This window comes from Rhinolophus sinicus, chromosome 2 (genome assembly GCF_057876585.1).
Source record: "Rhinolophus sinicus isolate RSI-liver-muscle chromosome 2, RSI-T2T, whole genome shotgun sequence".
Lineage (NCBI taxonomy): Eukaryota > Metazoa > Chordata > Mammalia > Chiroptera > Rhinolophidae > Rhinolophus > Rhinolophus sinicus.
Window position 1 is genome coordinate 123259722 of NC_142502.1, and position 20110 is coordinate 123279831.

At 37.3% G+C, this 20110-nt stretch overlaps 1 protein-coding gene across 1 annotated transcript in view; it reads left to right on the forward strand.

Annotated features, from left to right (window-relative positions):
• The first annotated feature begins 11182 nt into the window (after nucleotides 1-11182).
• Nucleotides 11183-20110, forward strand: part of LONRF2 (LON peptidase N-terminal domain and ring finger 2) — a 51049-nt gene continuing 42121 nt past the window's right edge. Inside the window, 2 exon segments of the mRNA XM_088796347.1 lie at nucleotides 11183-11627; nucleotides 11630-11797. Coding sequence (XP_088652473.1) covers nucleotides 11183-11627; nucleotides 11630-11797 — 613 coding nt within the window.

Here is a 20110-nt window from a genome sequence, read left to right on the forward strand (position 1 = left end):
ATTCTGTGCTCATCAAAAGTAGTTTTCAAAAATAAAGGCAAAATACTTTTTTTCAGAAAAAAAAATCTAGGACATTATAGCCCAAAAGGTGGGGTGGAGGATAGGAGTGTATTGTTTCAAGCTGCTTGCCTTACTACTGAGGTGATGTGATAACCTATCGTAAGTTAACTTAGCAACCATCATGAATACGTATTTTCTTTTTTTCCCCACATTTTTTTTTTTTTTTTTTTTTTTTTAAGGAGGACGCAGCTCACAGTGCCCCATGTGGGGATCAAACCAGCAACCTTCATGTTACTAGCACCATGCTTTAACTAACTGAGCTAACTGGCCACCCCATGAATACGTATTTTCAACTGTAAGTCAGTTCTCTGCTCAAAACCCTCCAATCGGGTCCTGCCTCACTCAAGGTAAAAGCCAAAGTCTCCACAACATCCTCTGAGGTTGAGTATAATCTGAAGCTCCCCCAGTTCCCACCATTACTGTGATGTCAAGTAATAATACATGATCAGAAATTCATGTTTATGAACCTTCTTTCTTTTATAAAGTTTCATTGTGAATTCGTGATTATCTTTTCTCTGGAAATTTTGAAATATGCCTTTTAAGATTTAAGACACAGGACCAAATAATGCCAGCCTCTTTTCCTTGTTTCCTTGTCTGTAATTCACTCGGACATAACCAGGAATTTCTCGCAAGTTCCCATCACTCCCACTCTGCCAAATAGTCCTTCCTCTTAGATTAGAATTAAGGTCAGAACAGAAGTTCCTGCTCACCTGCCTTAACTTGCAACATGATTTTTGAGTGGAAAAAAAAATTGCCTAAAATAAATCACACTCTGCTTGAGCAGACTTCCAGCAGCTGCCAAAATAATGCACTCCTGTGATAATTTTCACTTGTCCCAATTTTACATTCTGTATTAGGCAACTATAATCTGTATGAAGAAACCAAAAAAGAAAAAGGTATAAATATAGATATGCCTAGGCTTGGCAAGAGGTAGTGAGAAGTTTGGGATCAGATAAGGGCTTATTGTCTACTGTAACCTCTTTTCTAACCTGTATTTATTCAGAAACTCTCACATCAATATCAAATGTGCATGAATGGTAAAGAAATTTCTGTAACATTCACAGAGCTCTTACTGACTCCCATTCAGCTGTTATTAAACCATATCAATGAATGTATGAGCTCGTAAACATTATTTAGCACAATGGACTTCCTATGTAACGTTAGGGTATATACAAGTGTGGTTTAACAAATCCGGAAACTGGGAAAGAAGCTTGCTATATCACTGGATATAGCAAGATGGGTTAGCACCAGCTCCTCAGGAAGGGAGAGTCTGGGGAAGATGGAAAATTCCTCTAATAGGAAGCAGAATAACATGCAAAACTGGGCAGGCAAGAGGGAGGTGGAGAGCCGAGGGGAAGCCTTGAAGGCCAGGCTGACATTCAGACTCCCCTGCACTTCTGGATGGGGAGGCAGTATACAGATAAGGTGAATGCTTTTCAAGTCAGGGAAACTGCCGTGTCCCTGAGGCCAGATTGCCACCACCTTGGGCCATGGAAGGGCACAGCTAGGGTTCTTCCTTTCCCTTGTTCAATAACTAAAATAATTATATTTAGGGTCAGAATATACTTAAATAGAAAATAAAATACCCGTTAAATCCAATCAAGTTCTAAACTATTGTTCCGTATCAATGTCTCATTACCATGCTTGATGCTGAGGTAGGATTTTCTCATTGGTCCTCGGCGTTTGCCAGATTTCCTGTGAGTGTTATCATGCCGACTGAGATTTATTAGCACCAACATAAACTTTCCCGGAAACCAGAAAATAGTAATACAGAATTTTACTTTACCATTCTTATATTTCTTGTAGGGATATATACATATATCCCTACAAGAAATACGTATTTTATATATGTGTGTGTGTGTGTGTGTGTGTGTGTGTGTATGTGTGTATATATATATATGTAATAAATTTCAGTTATTCCAGGAAATTGTTGAAAATAAATCGATTTGAAAGATATCACATTGGCCTATCTAAAGTGGAGCAGCTACTAGAAGGACAGAGGCCACTTGTCACATTTATCATTTAAACTCTCAAGGTTTTCCAGATCATCCCACATAACTGAAACTGTTTGCTTTGGTACCCCCTAGTTAGTTTGCTCAAGTGAAGAGTGACCAGGAAAATCTCTTTGCTAGTTAGCAGCCTTTCCTTAACTTTTGTTATCTGTATCTTTTTTTCTAAACAAGATAAAAACCATTCACCAGGTTTTTCTTTGTTTTCTTACTACTTTGGGGGTTTATTCTGTTACTACCCCCCTCCCCACTGTTTGAGTTCAATGTTTAGCATATTGCTTTTCAGTTTTTACTCTATAATGACAATTATTTCTAATTTGCTGTTTATTTATGGGGGGAGGGGCAACCATCCACATCTGTAACTTTGTTCTCAGCTGAAAGTTCTAGTATAATAAAAAGAAGTCTGAAATTTTCTTATCTGGTTGTTTAGTAACAAAACATAGTTTATAAGTAAAAACCTGTAGATTTCTTTTTTAAAGCACAAAATTCATGAATTTCAAACATTAAGATGTAAACACAGTTTTTGTGTATTTGTAGGCCTAAATACCTAATTAACAATCTACACTTCAGTACAATACACATTCATTTAGGAGAATAAGAACAATGTACATTTTTTAAATTTGTAAATGAATCATTCTTTTCTTACATAATTAAATTAGATATGTGTCTTTAATATTAGGAAAACAGTTTTTTATTATTATAGATGGTATTAAAATCAATTTTATAATACAATTTAAAATCAAATCCTGTTCACAAAATTTTTTTAACCTAAAATCATTTTTGTTCGGATTTTGCAAAAATTACACCATTTTGAGATGCCCTAAAAGGGGGGGGGGGTCACACAATGACCATATTTCCATGAGAAGTGTTCACTAATAAAACAAGATTGGGAAACTATCAGAGAGGATCTTGCAATGAGAAGATTGGGTATATCAGGAGGGAGTCTTTCCTCCTATAGGAAGGAACAGAGTGGAGCCCTTCAAGGGGGCAGAGTCAGGAGATTGACATGTGCATGAGCCCTTGTCTTCCATTCTAGTCAACTATTGGTCCTTTCAAACACCAAATTCCCTTTCTGCTACCCTCAAACATTTTCCAGAATACAAATACCATGACAACTTTTAGAATGTGCAGAAAGGAAATCTAAAAGTTATATTTTCCCAAAGATATCACTATGAAGACATTTCATATATAATTTCCAGTTGAATCTTCATAATTATAAGGAATGAATGGTATATTATTGTTATTCTCTTTTCATACAGGAGGGCACAGAAAAGTGAGATGAGGAGCCTGTGATATAAATATTTAGAAAGGAACTGCGACTAAGAAGCTTCTAGCTGAAAAAAACCTAAACTCCACTGTTCATCACAAAAAAACATAAAAGTGTTTTAACTTACTTTTACCAGTCACCATCCATGTAAATATTACATTTGTTGGCTGTTCCTTAGAACTCGAGATGTTGTTTGGAACATGTTATTAATACCTTCTCTTTATGACTTGTATCTTTGATTCCAGAGTTTTCAGACATGACACATCACAGCCTTTAGGATATTATTATTTGTAATTGAGAAAATAATATTGCTTGCCAGATTATCTGGAATTAATTACAAAGCTATGTGGCCTTTTTCATAGCAAGTGTTTCACAACCATCAGTTCTTTAAAAAACAAATTTCTAAATAGAATGACAATCAGAGTTCTGGGAACTCCTATTGGCTTATTTTAGTTATCCTTAAAGGCAGTGAGTGTCAATGTCTGGTAGATGTTTATTGCTTTGTTTGAAATGTCAGAGAGTATTCAGTACTAAAGAATTAAGCAAGATTGTTTTTTATATTTTAGTTTTGGGAAAGTAGGATGAAGTTGGATATCATATATATTTTTAACAACATTTATTATATTTTAATACAAAAAAGCATAAAGTTGAATACTATATACATTTAAACAGGTATTATATTTTTAATGTAAAACATATCCTATAATCTAGATAACTCCTAGAACTTAAAAACAGTAATATCTATGCATATTTTTCAAAAACATCATATATAAATATAAAATGAAAAGCACTGTCCACTGAAAAGGCCCAGAAACAATGACTCACCCAGAAAAAACAAGCATCCTCAGGATAGATTGTTTGCTGAATATCATATCCCACAAAAGGAACCAGGGTTTTTGGAGAAACAGCTGGATCCAAACCAGGGACAGAAAATGTACACAATGAGCTGATAATATCTTATTCCAGAGTACAAAGAAGCTCTCAAAGACTACTCAAGGTCATGTCCAAAAATCTCAGGACCCCACTAAAGAGGCTTCCACTTGGACCATAGGGATTATAACGGCAATGGATTAAAGTATATCAAAATGTTTAAACCCATGTGTTTAAAATGGTTAATAAAACTGCTACCTTTGGAGTATGCTAGGAAACCAACTTGTTATTTTACACTGATAATAAAAGAATTCCTATTCAAATTGTACCTGGGGTAAATAGATAATGACTTGAGTTTCCCTTTATAGAAGTATTGCAATAGGACTTGAAGAATGACTGAAAGAAATCAAAATGTTACCATTGTTACAATTCCTATTAAATTAAATGGGATCTGGGCCATGATCATCAATGGCTGCTAACATCACAAAGAAGGGCAATCAGATATTTCGTGTCTGCAATGGAAATACACTGTCACCCATGAAGTAGTCTTGTAAAAAAAAGAAAAAAAAAGATGAATCTGAATCTGATCAAACTTCAAAATCCATCATTAGCAAGTAGTATTTTAGTGTTAGAAGCATTGGTATTTCATTCTTACTAGGTAGTGGTAATTTAGTATTAATTAACAGAAAATATATGGGACAGAGAAACAAGTGAAAGGCACCACCAGAACACAGCAAAATTGAGACTCAGCAAACTACAGAACATAATTTGGGCTCTTTCTCAAAAAAATTGAAAGGGGAAAAAGGATGAAGGAGAACTTACATATTGAAAGAAACTTAAAAGATGTGTAAACCAATAGGAATGTGTAGACATTGTTTGAATTCTGATTCAAACAAACAAAACTTTAAAAAATTAAGACAGTCAGACAATTGTGAATTGACTGGATATTTGATGATATCAATTGAACTCTGGTTCATTATTTTTTTAAGTGTGATGGAAGCATGGTAGTTTCTTTTTAAAATAATTCCTTATCTTTTGGAGCTACATGCTGAGTTATTTATAGATGAAATAATGTGATGTCTGAAGCTGGGAGATGGATCCACAGAGTTTCATTATTACAATCCTCTCTACTTTTTTATATGCTTGAATTCTTCTATAATAAAGCACTTAAAAATATCTTTTTTAAAAAAGTAGAATTTCACTCTCCCTCATTACCCAAGTAGTTCCATCAGTTTTGTCTGTCTACCCAAGTAGTTCCATCAGTTTTTTTTTTCTTTATATGTTTTGAGGCTCTTTTATTAGTTGCATACCTGCTTAGAATTTACTATCTTCATGGTGAGTTGAACCTGTTATCATTATGTGTGACTATCACTAATAATGCTTTTTGTCTTAAAATCTATTTTATCACCTATTAATATAGCCACCCTAATTTTTTTTAAATTAGTATTTACCTTAATTTTTCACATCTTTTTATTTTTAATGTATATTTGTCCTTATAATTTAGGTGCATCTCTATAAAATGACATACAGTTGGACTGGATGTTTTCCCAATCTGGCATATTCCACCATGAAGTGGTGAGTGTGGTCCGTTTAAGTTTGTTATAATTATAGATATATATTGGACTTAATTAGTCACCTTAATTAGTGTTTCATTTTATTGCCCCTTTACGCACTTTTCTTGACTTTTGATAGCTGTATCTTTTTTTTTTTTTTTTTAAATAAGATAAGAACCATTCGCTAGTTTTTTCCTTTGTTTTCTTACTAGTTTTTGGGTTACTTCTGTTACTTCCCCCCGCAACTGTTTGAGTTTAATGTTTAGTATGTTGCTTTTCAGTTTTTATTCTTTCCTGATATAAGCATTTAAGGCTATGATTTCCTGCAAGATATAGCTTTAGATGCATCTCACATATTTACACATTTTTAATTTTTTTTAAATCTATACAGATTTTAAAACAGCCCTACTGAGGTGTAATTGAAATATAATAAAGTATTTAAAGTGTATAATTTTATAAGTTTTGACACATCAATATACCCCTGAGACCATCAACACAATCAAGATGATGAATATACTCATGGTTCTTGAAAGTTACCTCGTTCAACTTTGTAATCCCTCCTCCCAGCCCCACACAACCATTAATCCGCTTTCTATTACCGTAGATTGTTCGCATTTTTGGAATTTTTATATAAGTAGAATTATTTATATGTACGTACTCTCTCTTTCCTGGAGTCTTTCACTCAGCATAATTATTTTGGGTTTCATCCATGTTGATCCAAAGCATCAATAGCTCATTCTTTTTTATTGCTGAGTGGGATTCCACTGTGCGGACCACTATATTTTTATGCATTCATCTATTGATAGACACTTGGATTATTTTCAGTTTTTGACTATTACAAATAAAGTGGATATGAACATTTATGTACAAGTCTTTGAACGGACGTATGTTTTCATTTCTCTTGGATAAATGCCTAAGTGTGGAAAGGCTGGGTACTAAAACTGTGAAGCTGTTTTCCAAAGGGATTGCACCATTTTACATTCCCATCAGCAGCTTATGAGAGTTCTAGCTGCTCCATGAATTTGACAACACTTGGTATTGTCAGTCTTTGTAGACATTCTAGTAGGTGTGCAGTGGTAGCTCGTTTGGTTTGACTTGGATTACCGTAAGGACTAATGATTCTGAGCACCTTTTAATATACCTATTTGCCATCAATACATCTTCTGTAGTTAATTGACTGTTTAAATCTTTAGCTCAGTTTTTAATTCAGTTATAGGTCTTTTTATTGTTGAGTTTTCAGGGTTCTTTATATATATATTTGATACAAGTCACTGATCAGATATATTACTTATAAATGTTTTCTTCAAGTGTGTGGACTATCTTAACAGTATCTTTGAAGAGCAGAAGTTCTCAATGTTGGTGCATCTAACTTACCAATTCATTAATACCCTACTGCCCCAAACCACCAGGAACACTGGATAGTATATATAGTTTGGTTTATTGCTCATTTCAGTGAGGGAGAACGCTTACCATGGGGAACCATGGGGAGTCTTGGTAAGAGGGTATTAGAAAGAACCTATTGTGGAGTTTGGGCTTTGGGTGGGTAATTTTGAGGAAAATCTAAGGAAGTGGGATCTAACTGAGTGCTGTCAGAAAGCGGATGCAATTCTATGATTGGGTATCTCAATAAATGTTATTTATAAGGAGGGCAAACCAGAGTGAGAATAAAACTGTAATTGATAAAGAAGTAGTAATTATTCATTTTAGCTGAGAGAGGGGGATGGTTGATATTTTGTGGTATGCACAGTGACCTTGTTTTTGTCTCACTTTATGGTGGAATCAGGGTGACTTTGTCTGATGTTGATGTTCTGTGAGGTTGTTTGTGTCCAACAGGAGAACAGCATTAACTAGTTGTGAGCATCAGGCCGTCTTTGTAATAATACTGAGGCCTTGTGAGTGGCAGGCCAGTTCCCGGATGTAAGGGGCTCCTTTCTCCTTTCTTTTATTTTTCTCTTATGAATCCTGATTTTGCTGTTATATCTGAGATCCTAGTTCACAAAGATTCTCGCTTATGCAGTGTTTTCTTTTCCTAGAAGTTCTATGGTTTTTACTTTTAGGTCAATAATCCTTTTGGAGTTAATTTTCATGTAAGATGCTAGGTTATAGATCAGTTTTTTCTTCCCTTCCTCCTTCTTTTTGCAAATAGATTCCCAATTATTCCAGCATCGTTGGTTGAAAATACTATTTTTTCTCCACTGAACAGCCTTTGTCGAGAATCAATTGCATATATATATATATATATATATATATATATATATATATCCTGTAAATCTCTACCCATATATAAATCTCTACCCTGTCCTATTGATCTACTTGTTTATTTTGATGCCAGAACCACACTGTCTTGATTACTGTAGCTTTATGAGTCTTGGAGACTACTTTGTTCTACTTCAAAGTTGCTTTGGATATTTCAGGTGCTGTGCATTTTCATATGAATTTTTGAATCAGCTTGTCAATTTCTACAAAAAGACATGGTGGGATTTTGATTGATACAGAGTTGAATCCATAGATAAATTTGGGGAGAATTGACATTTTGAACAATATTGAGTCTTCTGATCCTTGAACACTGTGTATCTCTTGATTTGTTTAGGTCTTCTTCGTTTTCTCTCAGTGACATTTTATAGTTTTTAGTGTGTAGGTCTTATATATATATATATATATTTTCATATTTATCCTTAAAGTTTTTCATGCTTTTTATGATATTGTAAATGGTATTGTTTTTAAATTTCAATTTCCACTTGTTGCTAGTATATAGAAATCCAATTATTCATTTCACAGGCTATTTAGAGGTGTGCTCTTTAGTTTCCAAATATGTGAGGACTTTATAGATACTTTTCTATTACTGATTCCTATTTTCAATAGACTGTGGTCAGAGAACACACTTTCTATGACTTGACTTCTTGAATCCTTTTATATTTATTGAGACTTGTTTCATGGCTCAAATATGTCCTATATTGGTAAGTGTTTCACTTGAAAAGAATGTATGTTCTAGTGTTATTGGGTAGAATGTTCTATAAACATCAGCCATTTGGTTGATAGTACTGCTTAAGTCTTCTATATCCTTACTGATTTTCAGTATACATGTTCTGTTGATTGTTAGGAGAGGGGTATTGAAATTTCTAACTATAGTTATGAATTTATCTATTTCACCTTACAATTCTGTCAGTTTTTGCTTCATATATTTTGAAATTTTATTATTAGGTACATGCCTATTTAGGATTGTTATGTCCTCTTGACCAGTTGATCCCTTTATCATTGTGAAATGGTCATCTTTTCTCCTAGCAATATTTCTAGATATGACATCTACTTTGTCAAATATCAATATAGTCACTCTTGCTTTATTTTGATAAGGGTTATGATGGAACATCTTTTTCTATCATTTTACCTTTAACTTATTTGTATCTTCTTATTCAAGGTGAGTTTTTTGGTAGGCAGCATATATTTGGATCTTTGGATACAATTTGACAATCTTTGTCTTTTAATTATGGTGGTCAGACCATTAATATTTAATTAACATTAATTGACACAGTTGAATTTACACTACCATCTTGCTATTTGTTTTCTGTTTGTCTCATCTGTATTTTGTTTTCCCTTTTTTTCCGCTTTCTTTTGAATTAATAGAGTTTTAAAACATAACTTTATTTAATCTCCTTTGTTGGCTTTTTAGCTCTAGTTATTTGTGTTATTTAGGTGGTTCCTTTACAGCAGTATTCTTCTGTTTCTCTTCTGGATTTTGTGCTATTTTTGTTAAACATTTTGTTTCTATATATTATAAACCTCACAATACATTACTATTTTTGCATTAAATACTTCTTGCTCCTGGCAGGCACACTTCCAACAATCTTCTCCTTTCTGTTCTCTTGCTAGAAACTTGTCTAAAATAAGAACAAATAGGATCTGAGATCAAAGGTTTCGTAATCTTTAGTGTATAGTCTTGGCTGCACCAATTTAACTACTCAGAAGTGTTTTCCTCCTAGCTCCTGGTTGTATGTTGTGAATTTGTTGGATAAGCAATCTTCAAATATATATGCTCATAAGTGAATTGTTACTATATGGAAAAAATCGATTAAAAAAAATCCAAACCCCAAAAGTGAAAAGAGAATTTGAGATAATTCAATGATAAGAAACATATCCAAACCTAGTTTGACTGCAGCTGTTAGTCAGAATAGACAGCTAGGGGAGCAATCGTTCATGGAAAGGACTAGTGGTGTGCCCTGCATTGTTTCTTTATTGCAGGAATACAGTGTTGGCCAAAGTTGTTCGCTGTACCCTTTTAGGAATGGTCTAAAATTCTCTCTCATCATTTAATGAGGCATTTCTCCTTTTCCCAAACGGATTTATTCAAAGTATTTTATATTTTCTTGAGCCATCAGTTTTAGATATGGAAAAACACCACAAATTTAGAATATGGAAATTTCGACTAGAAATAATGAACAGTATGATTCTGTAACATTGTAATGCATTTTATTGTATTCAAGTACATAGAATAAAGTAGATGGTGGAACATTGGGGAGAGAAGAGCAGGCTACGTATGATGCTTCTAAAAACTGGTTTATGAGCGCAGAAGGGACATTTTTAGTCCTTGCTTATACACCAATGTGGCTTTTAACTCCCTCCTTCCAGCAGTTTCTATCTGGAGTACTCCACGTCAGGAGACATTTAAAAATTCTTTCTGCTTCCTAATCCAAGGAATAATACATTTGTCCATCTCTCAAATTCCTCCTCTTTCAGCACCTATTTTGGTATCTCTTCACGTTCTCTATTAAAATGACTGGTCTGTCTACATCAGAGTTCTGAAACGTCCCTGTCTAAATTGAGAGCTCCGTTCAGAGAAGCTTGTGATGAGATCCGTTCAGTGCCGACTTCAGGTTTCCCACCATTTAAGACAATTTCCTACCTCAGCGCTAGGACTACGAGATGCACTTGGGAACGTGTCCTTGGTTGTCTTTTTATCCTCACAGCCACAGGTTGTCTTGGAGGCCAGGCCCCGAGGGACAGGCTCATGTGACAGGGCCGGAGGGGTGGGTACCCGGTCGCCCACACACCTGCTCCAGGCGCCGCGCTGCGGCTCAGGGGAAGCGGCCCGGGCGGCGGGGAGAGAACACGCACGCCCACAGGCGCGGGGCCGCCCGAGGCGAGGAAGGGGCGGGTGTGCAGGAGATGCTGCCCGGGCGAGCGGGTCGTCGCGTTCCCACCGGCGACTGGATTACATAAGGCAGTGCAGCGAGTCGAAGTCCTCGCGTGGGCCGGGCCCGGCCGCCCACGCCGCGCGGGGACAGGCTCCCACCTTGCGCCCGCCCCCGCTGTGGCCGCCGCGGCTCGAGCGCGCCGCCCCCAGACGCGTGTGCTCTCCGCGAAGGCGGCCGAACAGGTCCCTCCTCGGTGCCCTCTCTCTGGGCCTGCCCGGGCGCAGCCCCGCGGTTATGAGCCCCGAACCGGTCCCGCCGCCGCCATCCCCGTGTCCCGGCGGCGACCACGGGGAACCGCTGGCTAAGCGGATAGAGAAGGGCGACGAGGCCTTCCGTGCGGGCCAGTACGAGGAGGCCGCCGAGCTCTTCCGCTCCGTGCTGGCCGGGCTGCCGCAGCCCGAGCACGACCTGTGCCTGCGCCTGGGCGACGCGTCGGCCCGCGCCGGCCGGCTCCCCGAGGCCCTGGGCGCGTTGCGCGGAGCCGCGCGGCTGAAGGCGCTGCGGCCCGAGGAGCTGGGGGAGCTGACGGGCGGCCTGGCGCGCGCCCTGGGTCAGTGGCCGGCGCCTGCCGGCGGGGCACCCCGTGACCTGCTCGGCTGCCCGCACTGCCAGCGGCTGCTCCACGAGCCGGTGACCCTGCCGAGCGGGCTCACAGGGTGCAGGCGATGCCTGGAGCGGGGCTGGGGCGGCCGCAGGCGCGGCGCGTCAACGTGGTGCTGAGCAGCCTGCTGGAGAAGTGCTTCCCGGACGAGGGCCGCGTTCGCAGGCTGGCCGGCCAGGCGCGGGGTCTGCAGCGCCAGCAGCAGCCCGAGGCCGCGCTGCTCAGGTGTCACCAGGCCCTGGATATGGGTAAGTCGCCTGCTTTGGGAGCTGGCCCGCCTGCCCATACACCTGCCGAGCGGCAGGGCTGGGATGAGAGGTTTGTCACGCTCAGGGTTTATTTTGCTTTCTGAAGATGGTAAGGTGCAGATGCAGCCTGGGTGGCTGGTGTCAAAAGCGGAGTACCGCCCCCCCGTGTCTTTTCCAGGATTTCCACAGCCTTCCTGAGCAGCCCAGTAAGGCCACGACTACCTGTCAAGCCATGTCAGCTGTTGAGGAGTGGGATAACAAAGTGTTTCACTTGTCCTACAGGAAAACGCAGATAACCACCGCTCGAGGAGGTGCAGAAGGGTGCTGTGGTGTGGGGCAGGATTTGCTGTGGGGTTTCAGCTAGTGAATCCAGGAGGGGACCCTTCCACTCTGTCTGTACCGCTTCATGCTGTCTGGCTCTTCCTTTCTCACTCAGAGGCCGTTCCATTTTGTTATGATATAATAAGCTTATTAGATAGTTAGACTAACTAGTACATGTGTATTATTTATTTAGTAAAGTCTGTGACCAGCACCAGGCTCCCTCCTCGCCCCCCCTTCATCCCTCACCTGTTAAGAATATATAATTGAAAGAAAGACCAAACTCAGGTCATTGTATTTAACTCTGGATGAGGATGCTCTATTGACAGTTGTTTTGGGCGTAGAAGAGTGTGTGTGTGTGTGTGTGTGTGTGTGTGTGTGTGTGTGTGTAAGGTTATTTGTTTTCTGAATTCACTGGTTTTGAAACAGTATATATGATTAAAATCACTAGTCAACAAGACTTTGTTTAATCTTTCGTTACTAACAGTCTTTTTGTATGTTATAGTCAGTGTGCATTTTATTTTAAACAGGGTTAAGGTTTTCTCTTTTAGAAGGCACACCTATATCTAAATTGGGGACTTCTCTGCTGGACTAGAGTAGCTTTATGTAACAAATATCTTGTACCATTTTTGCAACCAACATATCCATACTTTACAGGCTGTGTATTTTCGAGTTTTCAACTCTTTTGTTTATTTATATATGGGGTGGAGTAGACGATCCAGTAGAAATATTATGTAAGCAACATATGTAATTTAAAATGTTCTGGTAGCCATATTTTAAAAACGTGAAAAGAAGCAGGTGACATTTATTTTATGAATATTTTTTAATTCTATTGTGGGGACAGAGCCAGGAGTGCAGTTTCCAGGCTCTCGGCCTCACATGGAAAGGTGCTGGCTCAGGTAGTAAATGGCCATCAACTGTGATTGGATGGCCATCAGCTGTGGCTAGTTGGCCGTCAGCTGTAACCAATGAGCCATTGGCCACTAATATAACCGCTGTGGCTGCGCTAGCAGCAAATAGGGGCTAGCAAGAAAATGGTGGCTGAGCTAGCAAGCGTGGATTGCAGTTAGCAAGTGAGGTTGGTTGGCAGAGAAGTGGACGCCAGGTTGCGGATCGTGTGGCTCCTGCTTCCTGTGTGTCCAACCCAGCTGCCAGTGAGACTATAGTGGTATGACTCCCCTATCTATGGCTCCGTGGGTGTTCCTTTTTGGCCTCACCATATCCTGCATTCTTATGTGGGGAGCGGGAGCTGAGACCCCGCATGCCACCCTTCATGACACCTATTTATCCAAATATTATTATTTGAACATATCTTCAATGTAAAAAAAAATCCAGATTTTACTTTTATAAAAAACTAAATCTTTGAAATCCACTGTGATTTTTCATTTACTGGCCACCCCAATTCAGACACTAAATTTTCATCAGAAATACCTCCCTCTATATGTAGGTTTCATAAAATTTAGGTTTGAAGAAGTAGACTTACATATTGAAGTTGTTTCAAATTACCTTAAAAGTCTTCCACTAACTGAATACAGTATCAGCTTTTAAATTTAAATTTCTGTTAATTCAAATTAAATAAAATTAATAAATCAGTTCCTTTGTTGTACTAACCCCATTTCATTCTGCAAATTATATTCCTGGAAATTGGGAGTATCTGGAAATGTTAAATATGACCTTTGGCCAAGCAGTTTCAGAGGTACATGCATACAAGGTTGGACAATTAAATTTGCACACTCATCCTAGAAAAAGTGCTACATACCTCATTGTTGAATATCACTATGGTCACCTTCAAAGTACTCCCCTTGGGAAGCTATACACTGACGCCAGTGCCGAGTCCATCCTTCAAAGCCATTTTGGAACTCTTTTTCTGGAATGGCCATCAGAGCTGTTGACGTATTACCCTTGATATCCTGAATGTCATCAAAATGTCTTCCTTTCAACATTTCCTTTATCTTCGGGGTAAAGAAAGAAGTCACTGGGGGCCAGATCAGGTGAGTAGGGAGGGTGTTCCAATACAGTTATTTGTTTATTGGCTAAAAGCTCCCTCACAGACAGTGCCATGTGAGTTGGTGCATTGTCGTGATGCAAGAGCCATGAGTTGTTGGCAAAAAGTTAAGATCATCTAACTTTTTCACACAGCCTTTTCAGCACTTCCAAATAGTAAACTTGGTTAACTGTTTGTCCTGTTGGTACAAACTCGTAATGAATAATCCCTCTGATATAAAAAAAGGTTAGCAACATCGTTGCAACAATTTCGCAAACTTAATTGTCAGACCTTGTATTATATGCACTGAATAAATGTACAGGAGAATAGATAGATCATCGTTAGAGATAGTGCTGAAGTAGAAACAACCCAAGCATCAAATAAGAATAGAATGAATGGGTAAATATATTATGATGTCTTTATGGAACACTATATAGAAATAAAATGAACCAACTACAATTACACACTATAATGTGGATGAATCATGAACATAATGTGAAGTGAAGGAAGCCAGACTCAAAAGCATTTCTAACATGTGATTCTATTTATCTGTAAGTCCAAACAGGCAAAATTACCATACCATGTTAGAAGTAAGGGAAATGGTTACCTTTGGGGAAGAAAAAGAGGATAATTATTGTAAGTATGAGAGAGACCTGTGGGGTAGTGGTGATGTTCTGTTTCTTGACGGAGCGGATGGATACAAAGCTGTCTTTACTTTGGGATAGTTCATTGAACAGTATACTCATGATTTGTCATGTTTCCACATATAGATTAGATCTTAATTTAAAAGCTTTGAAAACATAGATTGTTGCAGTTAATTCATCATGAGCTTTTACTTACTATGTTCAGTGTTCATTTTCCATTCAAAGATTAGAAAAGAAAGCCAAATTTCCCTAGTTTAAACATTAGAAAAAAATTTAATTTCATAATAAATTTGCCCTCTGAAGAAATTTTCATACAAAGACCAGAAGTATTTGGAATCCGAAATGCCTGTATTTAAACCCAGGCTGACACATATTTAAATGTAATCCTAGCCAAGTGTGGTAATTATTAATGCTGTTCCCCAAATATTTCTATCTCTATACCTTTCCCAAACAAGGTAGAATAGCACGCCTGGCCTGTTGTGGTTGGGTAGAGCCATGTGACTAATTTTGGCCAATAAGTTGTTGGTGGAATTCAAAATAAGTAATGAATATGTTAAAACAAAAATAAATGTATGAAAAGATAAAGAATCCAGTAGTTAACTGTCAATTAAAAAAAGAACCAAATAGGTATTTTGGACTGCAAAATATAATATGTGAATTTGAGAATTACTTAGAAGGATTATAAAAACCAGACTATATACGCCAGAGTCAGGAAGAGAACACTCAGGAACAAATCAATAGAAAATATCCAAACTGAATCACAGAGAGAAAAAGAGTATGCAAAACAGAGTGTAAGAGATTGTGGGACATAAGTTCTGAAATCTATGAAATTTGAATCCCAGAAGAGGAGAGAGGAAGAAGGGTCAAGAGAAATATTTGAAGAAAAAATGGCTGAGAATTTTCCAAATCAGACAAGAAACTTTAGCTCACTGAGTCAAGGAGCTCAGTAAGCCCAACAGGATAAACACAAAAATGTACACGACAAACAACATATCAGACTGTTATAGTCAGGTTACTGAAAATCAAAGATAAAGAGAAATTTAAAAGCAGTTTAAAAAGACAGGACATTTTCCTTCAAAGGAGTCATAATAAGACTGACAGCTGACTTTACAAAAAATTATTAAAACTAGAAGATAATGCAATAACATATATAAGGTGCTGAAGGGGATGGGGTGGGGTGGGAAGCCTACCTGGATTTCTTTACCTGGCTGAAAATATCTTTCAGAAATGATGACAAAATCAAGATGTTTTAATCCAAAGAAATAAAGCTGAAGGCTTTTTATTGCCATCAGAATGGTATTACATGAGGTACCAAGGGGACTTCTTCAGGTTAAAGGAAGTGATCCAGATGGAAGCGTGGAACTAAAGAAAAGAGTGAAGACCACTAGAAAGGGTAAATATATATGAATAAGTATAAGAGAATATTGATTATTTCAAGTGACAACAACAATATTTTGTGATATTTATAACATATGTAAAAGTAAGCCATGTAGCCATAGCACAAAGCCAGGATGAGTAAATAAAGTTATTGTTGTGTGGCCTGCGCATTGTTTTGGATGTGGTAAAAATATTAAAATATACTGATAAATAAAACTTGCATGTTGTAATCTCTTGGGTAGCCACTGAAAGGACAATAAAAGAAGATAAAATTAAAAAGCTATGCTGGAATAATAAAGAAATACTGACTAACGTAAAAGAAAGTAAAAAGGAAGACTAAAGCAGCAGAGAATCAGTGGGACAGCTGGAAAAGAAATAGAAAAATGGGGCTTCATTTGCATTAAATGTAAATGATCTAAATATTCCAGTTAAAAGACAAATGTTGGCACAGTAGATTAAACAAAACACTGCTGCATGAGGTACACATGATATAAATGTTAGGTATAAGGACACAAAAAGGTTGAAATTAATAAGATGGCAAAAGATAGTGTACAAAGACTGACCAAATGAGACCTGATATGGTGAAATCACTGTCGGGTAAGGTACTCTTTAAGGCAAGGAGTATCATGAGAGATGGAGATGTTTATGATCAATAGGTCAATTCAACAGAAAATATGGAACATTCCTAGATTTGTATGCCAAAATCATGTGCACACACATATACATAGAGCTAGAGGGGACAAAACTAATAGTAGAGATAATTGGAGATTTTGAAAAAAACTTGTAGTAGCTGATAAAATAAGGATAGAAAAGTAAGTAAGGACATAGATTGGAACAACATACTTCATTTTGGTTTAATTAGTATATGGTGCCATATACACTACTGCAGAATATGCCATCTGTTCACGTTCTCATGATGATAAGCAGTGGACTGGATTTGGCCTGTGGTTATATTTGCCAACCCCTGGGTTAGGCCATAAAACAAGTTGTAACAAATTTTAAAAGACTGAAATCAGACAATAAATGTTCTTTGAACACTGTGGACTTAAACTAAAATTCAGTCACAAATAATTAGAATATCTTCATGTATTTGGAAATTAAGCAGTGCATTTTCATGTAACTTACAGGTCAAATCAGAAATCACAAAGAAAATTAGAAAATATTTTAGGTGAATGATAATAAAACTACAAATATCAAAAACTATGGGAGGTTACTGCAACCGTTCTTAGAAATGTATTGCTTTAAATGCCTATAGTACGAAAGAACAATTGAAAATTGGTGCTCTCCAGACTTCTATTTCAAGATGCTAGAAGAAGAAAAGGAAATTGAATCCAAAGGAAGTAGAAAGAAGGAAATAAAGGAAAGAGCGAAAATCAATGACAAGAAAGAAAAAATACATTCCAATGTTTCTTATGGGCATAGATATAAAAATCCTGAACAAAATATTAGCAAATTGAATCCAGTAATAACACTTACAGAACAACACATCATGATCAAGGAGAATGTTATTATGTTTAACCATTGTAAATCAACCAATGTAATTCACCACATCTACACAATAAAGGAGACAAATCACATGACCCACGTTAAAAATCTCTCAGGAAACTAGGAATAAAAGGGGACTTTCTTAATATATTAAAGAGTATCTACAAAAATCGATAGCAATCATAGTAATGATGAAATAGTGAATGTTTTCCCACTGAAAGAAAAAGGTGACAAGTGTGTTCACTGCAGTTCAACATTGTACTGAAGATCCCGGTGCAATAAGGAGAAAATAAAAAGGTATCCAGATTGGAAAAATAAAACTGCTAGTATTTATAGATGACATGGTGTACACAGACACTCCAGAAGAATATTGGAACTATTAGAAACTATAAGTGAATTAGCAAGATTGCTGAATATAAGGTCAATATAGGAAGATCAATGATACCTATATATACTTAGCAAAAGAGAAATAGAAAACAAAATTTTAGAATAGCCCATTTCTATAACAAAGAAATTCCTGAAATATCTGGAAGATGTGCACGACCCTCTACACTGAAAATACAAAACATTTCTGGGAGAAATGAAAGTAAGCTTAAATAAATGAAAAGATATGTTGTGGGTTGCAAAACTCGGTGTTGATAAGATGCCAGTTTTCTGAAGACTGAACTATAAATTCAGTGCAACCTCATTCAGAATCTCAGCCAATGGTTTTGGTAGAAATTGATGAATGGCCAAGGTGATACTGAAGAAAAATAACAAACCTGGAAAATTTGTATTATAAGATATCAAGACTTACTATAATGCTGCAGTAATTAGGACCGAGTTGTGTTGGCCCAAGGGTAGACACTCAGAAACTGACTCACACATGTGCGAGTCCACTTGATTTACTTCAAAGATGCCAATGGAGTTCAGGGGAGAAAAAAGTCTTCTCAATAGTCCGAGTCGTTTGCTTATCCAGATGGGGAAAAAAATGATCCTGGATGCCTATCTCACACGTTGAAATTATAATAAGATATCTAAAAGAAATCATAGGGGATTGTTTTCATGAACTATGGATAGGGAATTATTTCTGAAAACACAAAAAGCATAGTTATAAAGAAAATAGATGCACTGGATTTAATTAAAAGGAAGAACTTCTGTTCCTCAGAGACCTCCAAAAGTGAAAAAGTGAAGTGTATTTGTTATATATATCTTATTGTGAATGTAAATCCAGAATATTGAAAGAAGGCCTACAGTTCAAAAACAAAAAAGGTAGTCTGTCTAAATTATAGGCAAAGACTTGAACAGATGCTTTATAAAACTAGATCTCAAAATGGGGAATGAACATGAAACGGTGACCAACATAAATAGCGATCAAATGCAAACAAACTAAAATAAGATATTACTATGTACCGTGCAGAATGGTTAAAAGGAAAAAGATTGACAGTACCTAGTTTTGAAACAATTGAAACTCTTACATTGCTGGTGGAAGTGTAAATTGGTACAAGTTAAGAAATATGTTTGGGAGTATCTACTAAAGCTAAACATATTTCCACTTCTGAGTATACACCAAATAGAAATGAATGTTTATGTCCACCAGAAGACAGATAGTCCTTAAATAACATCGTTTTATTCAAAGTCGTTTTGTTGTAATGAGATGCTGTGGGAACTTAACTCTTGTTTATATTAGTTAGTTTATGGTAATACTGGTTTTGTTTTATGTTGTTTCACCACAGTTCCAAGAATCTATTGATGGCATTAAGTAAGGACTTACTGTACAAGAATGTTCATAGCTTTATTTATATATGCCAAAAACATTTGAGAAACAACCCACCAGTAGGAATAAATAAGTCATACAGTATATTGCGCAGCAGTTTATTTTTTCAAATACTACTGAGACATACAACAATATGGATGAATCTCACAGAATGACACTGAGTGAAAGATACAAAAGAGTATATTTCACTTATATAACTCCATGCATAAGAACTTCAAAAACAGACTAAAGTAATCCATAGTGATAGAGGCCAGAATGGTAGTTACCTTAGGAGAGGTGTACTCAGGGGAAAGTGTACAAAAGGAACCGTCTTCGGTCCTGGAAATGATCTGGGTGGTGATTACACGGGTGTATACATATGTAAAAGTTCAAGATACATACTCAAGATTTGTCGATTTGATTTTGTTGGTCCAACATCAGTTTGAGCAAATAACCAACGAGTATTGCCATTCATTCTTTCTAATCACCAGGGACACCGCCCAGTTGTCATTGCTTTGTGTGTCAATCCATTCAACCCTGTAAAAATAACACTTGTACAGTTCTCCGCTTCTCGCCTCTTCCCACTCATTTGGCAGATTTTACAGCAGTAACCCTGGCTCCCAGCACAGCATGGCTCTGGGTTGGAATTGGAGAAGAGTCTTTGATCAGCCCTGAGCACAAACACTGGGATTAGATTCTTATCTTCCTCACAAAGCCTGGTTCTCATACTGTCCTCTGCTTGACTCTTCCCCATACAGGGGTAACTGGTA